At 40.4% G+C, this 19,526-nt stretch overlaps 1 protein-coding gene across 8 annotated transcripts in view; it reads left to right on the top strand.

Annotated features, from left to right (window-relative positions):
- Positions 1-19,526, top strand: part of AHI1 (Abelson helper integration site 1) — a 222,134-nt gene that overhangs the window by 161,864 nt on the left and 40,744 nt on the right. For all 8 annotated transcript variants that reach the window (XR_007462863.1, XM_049654404.1, XM_049654402.1 and 5 more), the window contains one exon: positions 797-897. Coding sequence is in view for 7 of the 8 variants with exons in the window: in XM_049654404.1 (XP_049510361.1) it covers positions 797-897 (101 nt within the window). In the remaining variant the exon portion in view is untranslated. The remainder of the gene's footprint in view (positions 1-796; positions 898-19,526) is intronic.

The raw sequence follows: 19,526 nt of genomic DNA, 5'->3' as shown, positions 1-19,526 counted from the left end.
AACAACTTGACAATAAATTTCATAATAAATAAATAAATAAATAAATAAATAAATAATAAAATTCCCACATAAGCTTTTCAGAGTCAACACTGTATGTAAATAGATTATATAAATTATAATCTTAGACTATCAGAACCTTAGACTCAGACTGTGAACAGATTCAATATTGTATATAGCCCTAGCCCCATGCTCATTTATTTCATACCGTCTTCCCAAATTAGTCTTTCTCCTTACCTCTGCCTGTAAAATCCTACCTATTCTTCAGAGTCTGACATACCTACCACTTCTTGCGTTGAGCATTTGCCATCCACATCAGAACTTGTCTTTATTGTCTCTCTTTTGAATAATGATATATTCTGTTTTATGTTACAATGGTGAACACGTCTGTCCCTGACCAGATTGTAGGCTCCTTGAGAGCAAAGGCTGTCTTTTGATCCTCTTCCAACTCCTCTACCAGTACCTAGCGGGTAACCTTGCCTGTAGCAGGTTCCTGGTAAATGTGAGTTGAGAGAAAATGAGATAAGCATCTGCATGACCACATAAGAAGTGAAAATGACACCTTCTGTTTTTCAAATCCTGCTGATCAAAACTTTCCAATCATAAATTATGTTCTTTTGATAACTACCGTGTGCAACTATGAATTGACTATAATATTAAGTTCCAGGTAGCTTATTGTTACACCAAGGAAGTGACTATCAATACCTTTAGTTTCATATCTGCCCCCCCCTCACTGTTTCCCCCACCCCTGGTGTCAGTGCTCCTCAATTTGTGACGTGAATTCCTCGTTCAATTCCAGCACTGTATCAAGAGCTGCCTCCAGAGATAAAGAAGCGATCCCCTCCTTTAACCACAAAGGAGAAAACCAAACTGGAAAAACCTTCTTCAGCTCTTCAAAAGGTAAATGTTTTCAAGAATATGGATTGCATATGAACTGTAATTTTTGCTCTCTGGATAAAATACAACTTTATTTTTCATGCTTATATACTTCATTGCTTTCATTATGGTTTCTTTTAATATTGGCACCTACGTTATGAAATATATAAGGCAAATATTATTATCATTATTATCATAATATTAGTAGCCATAATAGCCATTTTCCAGATAAGGAAACTGAGGAGGCTCAGAGGGATGAAAATAGACCCCAGGTCACAGCCCAGGTGGTGGGGCAAGGACCCCAAGTGGAACCTGTGACTTTAAGCGTGATGCTGTTTCTGTGTTGATGCTGTGCTGACCCTGTCACCCACCTGCGTGAGGGTACACAGTTAGGCTAGAGGTCTTAGAACCCACAGAATAAACATGTTCTATTTTCCTGGAGCATTCCTTTGACTTGCTAGGAATTCAGAATGTTTTAAGCTAAAAAGAAAATGGATAGGGGCGCCTGGGTGGCTCAGTCGGTTGAGTGACCGACTTCGGCTCAGGTCATGATCTCACGGTTTGTGAGTTCGAGCCCCACATCGGGCTCTGTGCTGACAGCTCAGAGCCTGGAACCTGCTTCGGATTCTGTGTCTCCCTCTCTCTCTGTCCCTCCCCTGCTCATGCTCTGTCTCAGAAATAAATAAATATTAAAAAAAATTAAAAAATTTTTAAAAAAGAAGAAAAAAAGAAAATGGATATATTAGAGAAATGTCATGTTTTTTAGCCTGTGCCATCTGATCCCCCGGGGATATCAGTCTGTTCTTTTGATGTTAGTATTACTTCGATAGAAAAGTTTAATAAGCAGTGTACCATCATATATATTACTTATTAAACCTAAAACTTTATTTCTTAACTCCTTAAACTGACATATATATTTTTTGTACAAATACAATGTCATGATAGGGTTGTTGTTTTTTTTTCCTGATAGAGTTTTTTGACAGTTGAACCTGTCCATGTGTCATTTAGTCATTCAGCCTGTGTTTATTGAGTGCTTATTTCCATGATGGGCGTTCTATTCGTCCTCACGGAAACAGGATTGAGTAGGCAAAGCATATGCCCGTCAGGAGCCTGCAGGCTGGTGGGTGAGACACCAGCGGACTAGGGCAATTCCACCGGACAATGGTGGGAACTATCATGAAGCTATGTGCACAGTGCCTTGGGAACACACAGGAAGAAACCCTCTGAATGTGCCTTGGGAGTCCAGGAAGAGTTCTCAGACAGGATCATTCTTGAGCTGAGGCTTATACGATGAAAAAGTATATGCTAGTTAGATGATCTTAGTAAAAACATCTAGCAGAGGGAACAACTTGAGAAAACTGTGGTATGGTATGGTTATGTTTGAGGAACATGGGGTCTAATGGGGAGAAGGAGAGGAGAAATGCAAGAGCCAGGCCACGGAGAGCTTATTGTGCTCTGCTAAGATGCTTACGTTGTAAATGCATCAGACAGAGGGGATCCCCTTAGAGGAGGTAATCCAGGGAGTGACATGGACAGATTTGTCTGTTAAAAATACATTCTAGTGGCAACACATTGGTTGGATCAGAGATACCTAAGACCTGGGTCAGGGAAATTCATTAGGAAACCACTGAAACAAAATATAAAAGCCTGAACTAGTGGGGAAACAAGGGAGGATGTAAGATATCATTGATAGGATTTTTTGATTGATTGAATATGATTAGGGAAGTTGGAAATCTAGGATTGTGCTAAGGCCCTGGCTTATTATACAACTGATTGGAGGGTAGTACCACGGAAATAATAAAAGAATGAGGAATAGTTGGGGGCGTAGAGACTGACAGTGGTAAAGAGGAGCCTGTGATGAGTTCAGTTTTAGAGATCTTGATTTGTTAGTGGTGTCTGTAGTGCTCCCAGGTGGAAATAGTCCCTGGGAAGTCAGACATGCAGGATTGGAATTTGAGAGAAGGTAGGGGTTCAGATCACGTGGGGAGGAGTTAGTGTATGCATTGTATTCTATCAGAAGAGTTGAAGCTTGTAATGAAGGAGAAAGCCTGGGGGGGGGGGGGGGGGGGATGTTGTAGAGTTTTGAGAGAAAAGCCAGGGACAGAATCCCAAGTGAACACTGGTATTTAAGGGAGAATCTGAGAAAGAGGAGACATTAAGAAAGAATAATCGAGTGGAAGGAAGGAACCAGAAAAAAAGAAGTGCCCTGGAAACCAGGAGAGAAGAAAGGTTCAAGGAGGGTATGGTCAGCAATGTCAGAAACAGCCAGTCAGTTCGGCAGTGGAAGCATTTGGTAATCCGGAAGCCCTGGCACCTGTGCAGAAGTATCAGTGATTGACAACTAGTATGGCCGGGATTGAAGAGTAGAATGGGGCCTCAGCAAGGGAACTCATAGAGGTCATTCCCAGAGCTTCACCTGAAAGGAAAAAAAGATTCCCACTGTGTCTGGAGGGCGACACGCTTCCACAAGTGACTGTGTAAATACTGGAGTGACGTGTCAAACTATATACTAAGGAGACAAAAGCAATGGGCAGGTTTAGGTCGCAAATAGATAAAGAAAGCACACATAGATCTTGGAGGAAGCAGGAGGTTTTTATCAGAAAGACAGGTTGATAGATTAGCCTTGGCTTAGAGCAGTGGTTCTCAACCTAAGGTGATTTGGCCTCCCGGGAGGCATTTGGCAGGCGTTTGGTCTGGAAATATTTTTACAAATACATGCATAGAGGGGGATACTGTTGTCATAGATACTGCTAGACATCTAGAATGTACAGGACAACTCCCCCACCACCAAAGGATCATCTGGCCAAAAATATCAGCAAGGCTGAACTTAGAGCAGTGCCCCTCTGAGACAGGTAAATGTCAGTGAAGATACAAATAAGTTGGTAGGGTGGAAGTCTAGAAATTAAGGTTGGCATTATGTTCTCCACCACAGAAAAGAGGTCCACTTCAAAAGTGAGGGCCAAAGGAGTTAGGAAGAATAGTGACCCTTAGAATGCCTGTAAAGAGAGCAGGCACAAGAGCTCATCTGAGACATCTAGAGAGGTTCCTGAGTGGTGCTGAGAGCTGCTGTTTGTGTCCTCTGAAAATGTAGGTGGCCTAATTCTGTGTAGTTGGATTTTTTCCTTCAGTTGTGTTCAGCATGCGGGCCATAGCAGTGGAGGAGGCATATTTGGTTCGATACGTAACCAGGGCAGTTGTGATAAAGCACGAGAGGATAAGAGACTTGATAGTGTTGTTAAGAGAGTCACCAGAGTGACAGACACACCGTGGGGGATCTGCCAGATTGAAAAGGATGTGGAATCAGGAGAAGACTGGCTCACTTAGGAAGCAGGGTTCTCTGCAAGGTTGTGGTAAGCCATGCCTGCCCACGTGGAGGCAGAGTGTCAGACCCTAAAGGAGGTGACAAGCTGGGGACGCCTGGCTGGCTCATTTGGTGGAGGATGCCACTCTTGACTTGGGTTTATGAGTTTGAGCCCCACCTTGGGTATAGAGATTACTTAAAAATAAAGTCTTTAAGGGGCACCTGGATGGCTCAGTCAGTTAAGCATCCAACTTTGGCTCAGGTCATGATCTCGCAGTCCGGGAGTTCGAGCCCCACGTCAGGCTCTGTGCTGACAGCCTGGAGCCTGCTTCGGATACGGTGTCTCCCTCTCTCTCTGCTCCTCCGCAGCGTGCTCGTGCTCGCTCGCTCTCTCTCTCTCTCTCTCTCTCTCAAAAATAAACATTAAAAATATATAGTAATAAAATAAAATAAAATCTTAAAAAAAAAAAAAAAAGTTGGAACTATGCCCTGTAAGCCCACAGACTCTTTTGCTTACTTGATATTTCAGATGTCAGGCAACTGAGGTTATAATAAATTCACAGAGCACGTATAAGAGCTGAAGTGAATAGAAGGACACATTGTAAAAATTGAGTTGGTCAAGGAACTGGACCCGGAGTGGTGAATAGGTTGTTCTCTTGGACTTTAAAATTCTATAATGGTTACAAGAGTTGGGATAAAGGGGACACTGGTGACCCAAGAGCTGATGTCCTTGATTCTTACATTAGAACAGATGTCTCACTCTTGGCTTCACATTGAAATCACCTAAGAAATTAAAAAAAAATAAACATCGATACCTGTCCCCACACCCAGAATGTGATTCAATTGCTCTGGAGTGGGATCTCAGCATGGGTAGATTTCAGAAGCTTTCCAGATTATTTCGATGTGCAGCCAACATTGAGAACCATTGTGTTAGAGTAACCACAGGTCTGAGGCAACAACTACAAAGACAAATAGGGAGTGGTGTAGTCAGGTGTCAAGGCATCCAAGGAAGAGTGTTTTGAAGGTATAAGCCTTTGGGGCACATGGCTGCCTCAGTTGGTAAAGCATGAAACTCTTATCCTGTGAGTTCGAGCCCCAAATTGAGTGTAGAGATTACTTTAAAAAAAAAAGTATTGGGGCGCCTGGATGGCTCAGTCGGTTGAGCGACCGACTTCGGCTCAGGTCATGATCTCACAGTCTGTGAGTTCGAGCCCCGTGTCGGGCTCTGTGCTGACAGCTCGGAGCCTGTGGAGCCTGCTTCCGATTCTGTGTCTCCCTCTCTCTCTGACCCTCCCCCGTTCATGCTCTGTCTCAAAAATAAATAAACGTTAAAAAAAATTCAAAAAAAAAAGTATTAATAGCCTAAAATTAACAACAGAGAGTTAAGAGGGGGCATGTGTTAACTCCAGGCCCCTGGGATTCATGGTTGGGTTATATAAGAATGAACAGCCTGTGCTACAAAGAACTGAAAAAAAAAATGTTTCTAGGTAAAGTACCAGTTTCAAATACAGCAAGGACATATGACAGTGGTCACCTGTGACAGTATGGGGACAACAGGGGATACAGTTCAAAGGGTTGGTAAGGTATTTGAGCAAATGCTACATGTGCAATATTATCCATTGTTTGTAAATGAGCACCAGGGTTAAGAATTTAGGAAGATACTAATGTACATTTACAACCTAAAGACATTTAATGCAAAAAAGCATTTATAACATCAGCACAGGGAGTCATTGTAATAGCTCACAATATTCGTAGTCTGTCAAGAACTGTTAGAGATGCTATGAAAGGCATAACCTTTACTTCTAGTGACTTCCTGGTATCCCTGATTCCACATCATGCTGACCTTTGAAATTGGGGTTACTCAACCCCCACGTCTGTGTGCAGTAGCCTTGAACTAATTCTGCTCTTACTGGCTGCCTGGGATGTTGGTATTGCCCTTACCTCTTCCTGATGCACCTGTGTTCCTATGGATACAGACCTCTTAACCTGCTTCTCAGAGTCCCCAGTTCTCACCTCTGCCCCTACTTCTCCACTTAGAATAACTCACTTCATCAAAAAATATTGTGTGCTTTTTCCTTTCACAGACTGATGTCCATGATTCATGTATATCTTTATATTTATAATCCAGCAGAGTAATTCTTCAGATATCCGTCTTGACCCTTGAGGTCTGCCTCAGGCTAATCCCACTACCGCCCAAAGTCTAGTTCTAACAGACCTCAAGGACCTTGCAGACATGCAAAGTAAAACATTTAAAAACATAAAAATAGGTAAAGCAAGGAAGTTGCAGAGGATAAGACTCCATGTGGGCAAGAGAGTAGAAGAGTCTTCATGTTGAGAGGGAACTCAAATGGCCTTTAACGTTTAAGATGCATAGATTTCTTTGGTTGAAGAACATCATTTTACTGCTCAGACTGGATTCTTGTGTTAGAATAGAGTCCTACATGTTTTTTCTCCTAGGAATATAACAGGTATATAGGTAGATAATGTTTTACTTTCCCTCTCTGAGAAGGTATCAGGAATGATATACGCTTATGTAAAAGAAGAAACAGTAATGTTGTCCCAGGTAATCAAAATGCTTTGGGTACACTTTGAGTCATGATGCAGACGGCCAGCCCTTGAGAAATGTGTAACCAGGCTTCCTTAGCACCTGGCATAGTTGCCTTTCTTCAGTTGAGTCCTTTATCAGAATATATATGGTTTGATTTTATCAAGATCCTGCCACAAATTCTATCAGATGTTTAATTTCATGTGCAAGTTTTATATTTATTATCATATAGAAGATATGTTTAAAAAGAAGAACATGAAAAGTAGTTCTGATAAGTGCTTAGAATTGGGGAGGGGAGGGTCCTAAGTTCATAGAATTACAGAATTGATGACATGGAAGGAACCTTAGAGATCATCCACGGTGATTCTAGTCAATTCCTTCATTTTACAGATAAGGAAATCAAGATCCAGAAAGGTTGTAAGAGTTTTGTTCAGAATGACTCCTAATTAGGAGCTCGGACTTCATGTTCTCAGGCTAGTGCCCCTTTGTCCCCACCACCTAGTCAACAGCACAGACAGCTGTTACCTACACAGCTAGCCACGTTTCGTGTCACATTGGTTTTTACATTCCTGTTTTATGTTTGCTTCATGGGGCCCATCTCCATGTGGAAGTTTTTAGAATTGTATTCTCTGTACTTTTTAAGGAAAAAAGGAAACCACCTTAGTAGTTTTCTTTCTTCTTGAATTTATCTCTATTCAAACTATGGAATAAGAAGTAAAATTATACCTTTTAATAGCTTGGCAGCTGCTGAATCCTGTAAGTCCTTCCAAGTGGAACACACCTGTTCTGTTGCTGAAAGCCCCGGGTACATTCCAGCATTTCATCTGGTTCACTGCAGTGTCAGTGGGTGATGGCAGCATTTGGCTCTCCCAGGGCAGGAGGCGGGCACAGGGCTTGAGGTGGTGACTCTCCATGATAGGCCAGAGAGTCCCAGACAGATCAGCCATTACCTATACCACAGGAGAGCGAGAGGAGGAGAATGTTTTCCTCAGGCTCACTCCAGAACATTTTTATCAGGATGTGCTGTGAATGTGCATCTAATAGAAGGAAGAATATTGGTGCTATCAGGGAGGAAAAAACTGAGAAGCTTGGGGAAAAAAATAGTGCTGACAACCTTGGTTTATTTGTGTTTGTATTTTAGACCTTATTGTTTTCTTAGGCTCTCTGTTTTTACTAGCCTAATTATTAACCTATGTCATCCATTTATTTGGGGAGAAAAGTTGCTGTTAAAATTCCTGTTTTAAAATTTTTTTAATAACTTTAAGTTGTCTGACTGTAAAAGTAGTATATGCTCATAGTTTTAAAAATTTAACCAATAAAAAATAGTGTAAGTGAAAAATAAAACCCCTCTGTCTGGCTAATATTTGTGTTCATTCCAACAGTTTCCTCCATATCCTGTTAAAAATGTTGTCTGCACATATGAGCATGCATATCTTTATTCATGTCTGTTCTTCTTTTCAATGAAACTAGGATCATACTTAATATTCTGATTTTTTTTCCCATCAGTATATCCTGGACATCTTTCCTTATTAGCACAGATACTTCTGATTCTTTTTTAAGTTTCAAGGTACTGAAATGCCCAGTTTTCTTTTTTTTTTTTTTTTAGTTCCTAAAATACCCCCTTTTTTTAGATTTCAGAAAATGCTTATTTTTTTGCTAAGAATGAAACCCAAAGCAGAGAAGCATCTTCTACTTTATGAATGTTTCAACATTGATACAACCAAGTATGTTTTTGTGCAAATTCCAGGTGTATAGTAATAATTATGTATAAGAATGTCAGATTATTTTTGTGAGTATAAAGAAATTACTGTGATGTTTTTGTCTTTCTCTAAAAACTCATTAAAAGAATAATATTAGTTTTGCTATTTCAAGGTAATTCTAAAAATATCCGTTATAGCTCAGCTTCTCCCATGAGGAGAAGAGTGTTTTAATTCTGTTCAGTATTTTACTGAGCATCTGGAATTAGTGAGAGTAGGCTGGGTTTATTCAAAAGTGCTGACCCCTAAACCAAAGTACATGATACTCCAGTTTTATTCAGGAACAACTCTCTTCTTGTCTAGTCCAAAGCAAAACAGAAAACCCAAAAGCATCAGGTAACTCCATAGTAGTACCTCTTCCAGCCAAGCATACAATGCACACAAAATCTTAAATTGATAATTCTGTCAACCTCTTAGAAAAACAGTAGGCAGTATATTAGCTGCCTTCAGTGTACATGTGTCTGTCTTCATCTACGGAATCTCTAATTTTCATTTACCCTCTTCATCCCAAAAGAAGACAGTTCATTAAGCCGGAATTAACTGGGCTATATGTCACTATTTTCAAAAATCACTTCCTATAGAAAAGAAAAACTTCCATTTACTGGTCCTTGTACCAGGAGTGCATCTGAATTATTTTTAACCACAGAAATAATATGATTTTATTATGTTTAATCCAACAACATGTTTATAATAGGCACTGGTTATTTTTGGTATGTTGAAGCAGATTTTTCAGATATCCAGAAGTTAATTAATGTATGCTAAATCATTGAAAATACAATCATAATATTGCCTCCTTCCTATTGCTAAAGAATAGTATCAATTTATGTCTTTTTTTAACTTTAGTAATTTGGTTTATCAAACAAAATACAGTTGATTTGTCCCTAATTTGTTATTTTAAGTAGGTAGAAAATTAATTTGTGTTTGGATCTGTTTTAAAATTTCAGGAATGTTTAGTTTTCTTCCTTCATCTGAAGAGCATGAAATCAAAATCTTAACTTACAAGTAAATCTAAAACCAAAGTACTTATCTGTGTCCTGTGAAGAATCTCGGTGCAGACGATACGGATGTGTATTTTTCTTTATAATTTGTTTCAATACCTTATAACTATTTTGAGAAAAATATTAACTTCAAAAACCATTGTCTACAACTGAAAATTTTCTATTAGCCTAGAGAGAGAGCATGTTCTGCAAAGAAAGTAAGTGGACCCTGATGATGTGACAGCAAAGCGAGTATGAGTCACCTCACGCCCACAGACTCTGCTTTCAAAAGTAATGTTCCTAAATGTTCTACACGGAGAAACTCTAAAAGCCTCCAAGATCTCTCTTACCCTGAAAGGAAACCGTATGGCCTTGACCTTCTTAAAGGTCTGGTGACCAGTTTCTCTACTCACTCTCCTTTTTACACCTTTGCCTCAGCCAGCGTGTTTGACACGCTTTGCCTTGTCTCTTCCCCTCAGCCCCTCAGCTGTGTTGCTTGCTATTGGGGCAGAGTCCCCCTCTGTGTTTCCAGGAGTCTCTTAACCCCGGCAGAGTGAGACACCGCTGACAGCCTGTCTTCTCAGCTTATCTAGCCTGGGTCCAGGACCTCCATCATTGCCAGTGGTTCCAAAATTAAAGGGGCTGTGAAAGAATCCCCCTGTAGCCTCCACCCCAAAACTTAGTTTGGGGAATGTGTCATATCCTTGATATCTTCTTAACTCCCGTTACTTAAAATTTACACAAAATTACATAAGGGCAAGTTTGTTTTCCAGTTTAGCAACCCACTGATGATTCACCTGACTTGAGTCTCTGAGCCCATCCTCTATCACGTTTCGGTTTCTTATGTAGAGCTTCCATTGAAAACCCAGTTTAGAGAATAATATAAATTCAAGAAAGATTTCATAATTGTTCCAAGAAGCCATTGGTAAGAATTTGTAGGACATTCCCTCATGACTCTGAGAAGGCAGATGTAGCATTCAATCTTTGAATGGATGAGTATACATTAAAAATATAAAATAAGTGATATTGTACTCGGTCAAACCAATGTTTTACTTGGCCCATTACTCACTCTTACTATGACAGTAAGTGTTGTTTGATAGAATAATATGGTATTTCCTTTTGCTTTTCACGATGGTATCAGTAACATCCATCTAATAATCTGTCACCGATCTAAAATGTGTAAGTTGTTGGGGTGCCTGGGTGGCTCAGTCAGTTAAGCATCAGAGTCTTGATTTCAGCTCAGGTTATGATCTCACAGTTTGTGAGTTCGATCCCCACGTCAGGCTCTGCACTGACAGTGTGGAGCCTGCTTGGGATTCTCTCTCTGTCCATCTCTCTCTCTCTCTCTCTCTCTCTCTCTCTCTCTCTGCCCCTCCCCCCTCGCTCTCTCAAAATAAATAAATAAATACTTATTTTAATAAAATTAATAAAATGTGTAAGATCTTGTTGGGAGAACTTGCCACCAGTCATTCCAGGTTGTAAATTGTCCTTTAGATACTGGCAGAATTGATTAATATCAGTCACCCTGTCTTCTGACTCAACAACAGCATGTCCTTTTTTTCTGAAGTTCTCTGATACTCTGACTTTGCTGTCCTCTTGTGTTTTGTCAAGTACTCCATGGTTTCTCAAACTTGGCACACTGGCATTTGGGGCCAGATAATTCTTTGTTTGAGGGAATGTGTATTGTAGGATGTTTAGCGGCATCCCTGGCCTCTGTCCACCCATTCACTAGATGCCATAAACACTAATCTCTCCAGTTGTGACAATCAAAAATGCCTCCCAGACATTGCCAAATTTCCGCTGTGACACAAAATTATCCCCTCCAGTTGAGAACTACTTTATTGTAATAAAAATATACATATATAATATATAATATTGTGACATACATATGTGTGTTTTTCCTTCAATTACAATTCTTCTTATTGTAAGGTCCTGTTAAGGAAATTTTGCCTTCATTTTTCCATTTTTGGCAAGCTATACACATATATGCTATATGGAGTTATGACTATCCTACTTACTTATAAATAATAGCTTCACATAAAGATGTATCCAGCTATGGTGAGGCTCAACATGAAGAGTATATATAAAATGCCTCACTTAAATTTAGATAGCTCTTGACTACCATTTATTTCCTTTGCCTTAGAAATTAACTATATGCTCATGTTCTTGTTATTCCGCAGCAGCCCCAATAATGTCATAATGATCTCTAATTTTAACACGGTTCTCCCTTAGTTGGCAGACAAAGGAAAGAAACTTTTTTTATTTAAAAGTCTCTTTTGTCTGCACAAACCCTGCATATAATACAATACACTGAAACAGTTTTTCTTTTATCACTCTTTTACAGAACTTTTTTGTGCTAAATGAGCCTTGTTTGTTTGTTTGTTTACCCCTATTTATGCTTCCCATTACCGTGGATGTGTTGAAGTAGCGACCTCAGTTACACACTTCTGTGTCTTACAAAGAACATAGAATGCTTGATAGACCTCCCAAAGGTTGACATCTCCTTTGTAAGAAAGTGTTCTCTGCCCAAGTGATGCCATCTTGGAGCGACTGACTAAAAGCAGTATCATTCCCAAGATTACAGTAGAAAACATGCCTAGGTCGAGATCATGAGGCTATATATTGTCCTGTCCTGAAACTCACTGGCAGGTATAAGTGTAAATTACATTTCATACTGAACTTCCCCATTTGAGCAGTCTTGTAGTATGGTCATAATTTTTTATTTTTTTTTAAGTTTTTATTTGTTTATTTTGAGAGAATGTGCATGTGTGCACGCGTGCACGCACAAGTCGGGGAGGGGCAGAGAGAGAATTCCAGACAGGCCCCGTGCTGTCAGTGTGGAGCCTAATACTGGGCTTGATCTCACAAACCATGAGATGGTGACCTGATCCAAAACCAAGAGCCAGACGCTTAACCAGGTGAGCCATTCAGGCTTCCCTGGGTCACATTGTTTATCACAACTTTTGTAATTAACCACAAATGCCATGTATAATTATTTCATTTGTTATAGCTAATAAATTTTACATTATAAATATTGTTAAAACAAAAGCATGATTTGTGCTCGGGTATAATGGATATAAACCTACTAAAATGATGTAAAGAGCAAAGTTAAAAGGAACATCACTGAACAATTTTGTTCAAACTAATATAGATACGTACGTATCCATATGCATATGTACACATACTGAAATGAAGAAGAATAAGGAATCATTCATTTAGATTGGAGTGCAGACAGACTGGCCAGAACCTCCACTTGGTCAGAGAAGTCTTTTTCCCCCACAATCTCATGGCATATTGTTGGTCTCTTACTACATTTGTCACCTGCTACCTCAGTGCCAAATTATTTGTACATACGTTTTCCCTTACTAAATTATGAGACACAGCCTCACCGTTTCTGTTTAATATTGTTTATCAGGAGGGCAATTGAAATTCTTGATGGGTAGGGCTGGTAAGAATCGAGATTCAAGCCGGAAGAAGGGAAAAAAACAAGGGAGGAGATCACATAATCCATGCTTATTGGTTACTAAGCTATATTCACTAAGCTTCAGACACCAAATCAAAAATTAGTCCTTAGCTCTCCTACCCCAACAAATTGCCATTTTGATTTATGCCAGATTAATAGTTATCAAAGTGCTAGGCCTCAGAATCACCTGGGGCACTTGTGTAAAAATCCTGGTGCCAGATCCTACCCTAAACATGCTAATCTTTGGGAGATACTCCTTTATATTTCTGAAAGCCTCCCTGGGAGACACAAGAGTTACGGAATTTTGCTAGCAAGTTCTTCCAGCCTTATTGGAGGAATAACATATGTGCTTCAGATCCCTTGATCTCTGGATATATAAACTTCAAGTTGACCTGACGCATTACAGCAGCCTGTAAAGCATTACACATAGCTGTGTGAAACCAATGGGAATCAACTTCCCAGTTGTTCCTTTCAAAGCCCCGCATCTTAGTACTTTACATAGAGAATATTCTCAATGAATTATTATGATTTGACTGGGACAGAGCTCCCAAAAACTTCATAGATATGTCAGGAGTAAGAGAAGGTAGAAACAAAGAACAGTAAAATAGTAATTTTGTAGATACACAGAAGCCATACCGAAAAATATAGAGCGGATTCTCATTGTTCATAGTAGTCATGGTCTCTGAATTCACCATGAACACTGAAATGGTGAATGAATACTGAACCAGTGTTCCAGGGAAAATACCGGATTAGGGTCCTGTGAGCCTCTGGCCACCACATTTTCATCAGCCAACCAATACATAACCTAGTTTTATGTGTGTTTCTGTGTAAAGACACCTTATTTAATATATATATTGTTGATTCATTAAAATTGAACTCCTATCCAACAGTACTATAGCTTGTGCCTGAGCACAGATCATCTGACATATGTATTTCATCTAAGGCACATCAGCCTTCTTGCATTTAGTCATACTAGACAACATTTCAACATGCTGCTTAGGGATCATTTTAAACAGCAGAATCACCAGGCCAAACACAAAAATGTGGAAAACATAGCAGTAAATAGACCACAAAAAGGATGCTCGTTTACAGTATGAGAGCTGAAATAAGGCAGAACATTTGAAACATGCCAAAGCTTTAGAAGTTTCTAGTGTTTCAGCCCCAAGTGGGATTGTGTGCATCAGGCAGCTCAAATTTTTCACCACCCTGCACGTGCACACGTATTCAAATGACTATAAAAACACTGCAGGTATTGATCTGGGATTACAAGTGAACTGTAGTGAGGAGGTAAATTCGCAAATAGGCAATCCATAAATAATGATCAGTTGTATGTTGAAACTCTCCTAAAAGTACATAGTTGTTCCATAAAACCCATTAAGTCTTTATAATAAAGATGAAGAAGAAGGTCAGGCAAAGGAAGCTGGTTTAAAAGAAAAAAAAATACAACCTGCAACTTCTAGCATGACTCATGTGTCTGACTTTTTTCTTCTATTTCTTTCTTCCTCTCTGGATGGAAATAAAAAATCCAAATGTTCCTTGAAGGCAGGGACTATGTTCAGAATTGAATCCCCAGCATCTAATACAAAGCAGGTATCCAGTGAATGTTTACTGAGTGATGGAAAGGTCAGACAGACAAATAGGAGCACCTGTGCTGAGATGTTTGTGAATCTTCCACGTCAGACCTGACCCCCGTCGGAGACCGCAGTGATGGTGCTCATGCTCACACAGCAGATGTTCAGCAGTGGATAGAGGGCTGGGTGCGATGGACTTCATAAAACAGGTCTCCATGAGTCTCTCCAATTTCCTTCCTTAATCTCCCATCTCTAGCGAATAGTTCAGTCCCAGATGAGGAGGGGGATGACCCAAATGATTCTTTAGTTTGCAGGAATTTAAAAAGAGAGAGAGAGGGTGGCATTCTGATGTTTCCTGCCTCCCCGGTCATCTGCAGTCGTTTTTCATTCTCCCCAAATCAGGTTACTCTCGACCAGCCAGAAATAAAGTCCTGGAAGGCGGAATTATTTAGCAGTTGAATGCCAGATACATACAGTATTTGGAGTGTGTGACTTAGCATTACTACTCTTACCGGTCCCTAGGTCTGGGGGTAAACTGACTGTTCATTTTAGCATTGCTGAGGAAAGTCATGTAATTGTCTTGCTGTCTCTGCGTCATGGTTGTGATTCCCAGCCTCAGTGAGGCCCATGGTCCGGATCATCTTTTTCATTCTTCCTGACTGACTCCCTGCCCCGTTCTGTCTGTGCTGTGTCACAGAGATGTTCACATCCCTCCAGCCCCATCCTCTTACTCCAAGCTGACTTTGAAGAGAAGTCCCCCAACATGAATTTTCTCTACTTCTCATCTCTACGGTCTCTGTATTTCTGTAATTTCACCTTCCCTCTCCAGCTGCTTTCAGATAAAAAAGGAAGCCCCCTTCTTTCTACAGCTGACGCCTCCACTGGTGGTTCTGGTCATTTCCCTTCCACGTTCTTCTAGCTCCTACTGCATCCGTGACCCCCATCCTTGCTCCACGACTCCTGTGGCATCTTATTATTTACTCATTTAACACATGCATATTGAATGCCTGCTGTTTTTCCAGGCACTGCAGTGGGATGTTGTCTGGATAGCATAATGGCAAATTAGACAGAAATTGCCCTTCCAGCTTTTATAGGAGTTATAGTCTAGGGGCACCTGGGTGGCTCAGTTGGTTAAGCATCTGACTTCAGCTCAGGTCATGATCTCAAGGTTCGTGGGTATAAACCCCACATCGGGCTCTGTGCTGACAGCTCAGGGCCTGGAGCCTGCTTCTGATTCTGTGTCTCCCTCTCTCTGTCTCTGCTCCTCTCCTCACATGCTCTGTCTCTCTCCCTCAAAAATAAATATTTTTAAAAAAAATTTTTTTAACGTTTATTTGTTTTTGAGACAGAGCATGAACGGGGGAGGGGCAGAGAGAGAGGGAGACACAGAACCGGAAGCAGGCTCCAGGCTCTGAACTGTCAGCATGGAGCCTGACACGGGGCTTGAACTCACAGACCGTGAGATCGTGACCTGAGCTGAAGTCGGATGCTTAACCAACTGAGCCACCCAGGCGCCCCTCAAAAATAAATATTAAAAAAAAAAAAAAAAAAAAGAGGGCCAGGTAGGCGGGAGGATACATTTGAGGCACTGGCAACCACATGTGCAAAAGCCCTGAAGTGGCTAGAAATACTCAACAGAAAAATTTTAAAGCCAGCTAGCTGGTCACAGGGGGAAAGGACAAGGAATGAAATGCAGAGTAGAAGGAAGGACCAAACCCAGCAAATAACAGACCATGTAAAGAAATACTCCATACCCGCAATGTCCTGGGTCATTAACACTACCGTCTCTCTGCTGTTTCTCTCTTTCCTTTCAGCGCTGAACTTACTACTACTTTTTCATCTGGCTTCACCAGCCACTATATTTCAAGCCTTGTCTGAGACGTACACTGCTGCATCTTTTTTGTTGTTGTTTTTTATTTTTCTCTCACATATTTTTGTCTAGGTTATCACTTCTAGCCCCATAGTTTTGGATATTACTTTGGTATTCTCAGATGTATCAAACTCTACATCTGTAACTCTGGCTCCTATCCTGAATCCCCCAGGTGTATTTCTAACTGCCTCCTAGAAGTTTTTATATAGATATCATTCTGGAATCTCTGGTCATGCCCATCATCTGCCCTCACCTTCAGGGAGTTCCCTTTTGAAAGAGCTGGCAGATGTCAGACATTTGGGAGTTTTGCTGCACAAGAGTTCAGTAGACTGCTGTACAAAATGCAAGAAGAACAAATAGAAATGATTCCTGACCTAAGCTTCGTGAGGTCAGGAAAAGCTTTCCAGAGGAATTGATTTCTAAATTGAGTTTTATGGAAGGAAGGCATTCCTGGCAGACTGAACAGATACATACTAAGGCCTGGTACACTTGGGCCACACAAGTATTTCATCAGGTCTAGAGGTTGGGATGCAAAGTTAAAAACAGAAAGAGCTGGGGCACCTAGGTGGCTCAGTTGGTCAAGTGTCCAACTTTGGCTCAGGTCATGATCTCGCAGTTTGTGGGTTTGAGCCCCACACGGTTCTGTGCTGACAGTTCAGAGCTTGGTGCCTGCTTCAGATTCTGTGTCTCCCTCTTTCTCCCTCTTTCTCCCTCTGCCCTTCCCCCACTCATGCTCGCTTGCGCTCTCTCTCTCTATGTCTCTCTCTCTCTGTCTCTCAAAAATAAACATCAAAAAAACCTTTTAAATATATTTTAAAAAAAGAGCTGAATCTGAACAAGGAGACAGGATTTAAGAAGGTCCCTATGGCATGTTAAGAAGCTGCATTTTAGGGATGCCCAGGTGGCTCAGTCCGTTAAGCGCCTGACTCTTGATTTTGGCTCAGGCCATGATCTCATGGTTCATGAGTTCGAGCCCCGCATCGGGTTCTCACTGACAGTGTGTAGCCTACTTGGGATTCTCTCTCTCTGCCTCTTTTTCTGCCCGTCCCCCTGCTCATGCTGTCTCTTTCAAAATAAATAAATAAACTTAAAAAAAAAAAGAAAAAAAGCTGCATCTTATCCTGGAGGTAGTAGGGAGTCACCAAAGGATTATGTAATTGTTTGTTTCAAAAGTGCATTCTAGAAGCTCTGAAAAAAATGGAAAAAAAGCAATACTGAAGGAACTATGACCAGGAGAAGCTGCTGTAATAATCCATGCCAAATACAATGAGAAACTAGGATTTGGTGAACTAAATCCATGTGAAGGTTAAGGAGAAACCTGGGTTTCTAGTTTGAACACCCCAGTGTATAAGAGTAGAAGAACTTCAGTCTGAGACTCCACGAAATTGGCGGCATCTATGCAACAGTCACTTACAGATATCTTGCAGACATCTATGGAACTCAGGAGAGATTTGCTGAAAACTCAGACTTGCAGGTAGTTCTGATGAAAATTTACAGATTCAAGTGTGTTTTTGGAAAAAACTGCTGTGTTTACAAAATTTGCTGAAAACTAGCTATTGCCAAGTCATTTTGGAGAAAACTTAAGATCTGGATCTGGTTTAATGGTATTGATTTGGAAGTCATTTGCTAAACATACTGGTTAAGTCCATGAGATCAGAGATTTTGTAAAGAATGGAAAGGACAAAGGGTAGAAGGTTAAGGGATGCCAGTTTTGGTCAAGAGTGAACTTAAGAAAGAGCATGGGAAGGATGTTGCTGTGAAATAGCAGATCTCCTGAGATCTCTTAAGGTCTAGCTAAATGCTCCTTCCTCTGTGAATCCCTCTCAAAAACTTCCAGTTACGATTCAAGGCTTCTGTTCCTTTATTTCTGCACATTTCCTTTTTATCGTCATCGTAATGTTTATTCCTCTCTGCCTTGTTGGTTGTATGTAAAGCTTTCCCCATTAGGTCATGAATTCCTATAGCCTCCTCAGCTTTGTACCCCCAGGACATCTAGCACAGTGCCTGGCTCAGAGTGGGGTTTCATAAATACCTGTTGTTGTTTCTAACTGGCACAGTTAGTACCCAAAACTACAAATCACGAACCAAAACGAAAACCTTCACTTTGTGTTTTTATATACTTCCAGAAACCGCATCTTAATGCACGGGACTATTTTGTCCTCAAGGCATTATAATTCATTATCATTATCATTATAATTCAGCATCAAATACAATTCACATAACGAATAATAAATTCTAAAACCAAAGAATCAAGGGAATATATAAAATCGTAAAATTGTGCTCCTGGAAACAGAATTTTAGCAACAGAGGAAATCTGGAAGAACTTGTTTAGTCCTGTGGTCTATAAACTCTCCTCTGTAGAACCCTGTTCTTTAGGGCTCTGGGGAGTAGAGCTGGGAAGACAGGGTTTGCCAGGCCACCAAACCTAACTTCACCTAGACTAATTCCACGTTTAAGTGTCTCTATATGAGGCATCCAAGCAAAACTGTCTTTGAAAAATAGTTTTGTTGTTAAATCAGTTTGAAAAACCAGAATTGTAGCCTTTGGGCGACTTCTGTAGCCTTGGCGAGTCTGGGCCTCCATTTCCTCATCTGTAAAATACGCGAATGGTGCTGTGATAGATCACGCTTTTATTCGGAGCCCCTTCTGTTCATTTTCAAGTAAAAAACAGACCCCAAGAGAAGGGAGATGGCTTGTACTCAGGCCACATGGAAAGCTAATGACAGAGCCATGACTACAATTTAGCCACCAGCTCTAGTTGTTGTTTTCCTCTCTCTTTTTAAAAAATTTCTACCAAGTGGGTATAAATAAACAGTAGATATTAATTATATGAGAAAGAAGATATCAGAAAGTATTATAAACACATAAATATAGAGCTGTACGATACCATAAATTTGCCTTATTTAAAGCTCACCTGTGTGCTACCTACAACAGACCTTGATTAAACATTTACCTAATTTTACATTCATTCTTCAAGTTTACAGAAATACTTGGATGAGTTGTTTGCATGGCCCATTTCTCTTACAAAGCTATTTATGAGTTGTTTTCTTCTTGGTAAATCTCCCGTTTGATCGGTGGAGGCACTTAGACATTCCTTTCATGTTTAAGTCTTGCTGCATCTAATTTTAAAAGCCTCACTAAGAAGCTGTGAGGGTTTGGGAAGCAGGAG

This window comes from Panthera uncia (assembly GCF_023721935.1).
Source record: "Panthera uncia isolate 11264 chromosome B2 unlocalized genomic scaffold, Puncia_PCG_1.0 HiC_scaffold_24, whole genome shotgun sequence".
In the NCBI taxonomy this organism is placed as follows: domain Eukaryota; kingdom Metazoa; phylum Chordata; class Mammalia; order Carnivora; family Felidae; genus Panthera; species Panthera uncia.
Note: the sequence above shows the minus strand (reverse complement) of the source record. Positions and strands in the feature narration are given on the sequence as shown.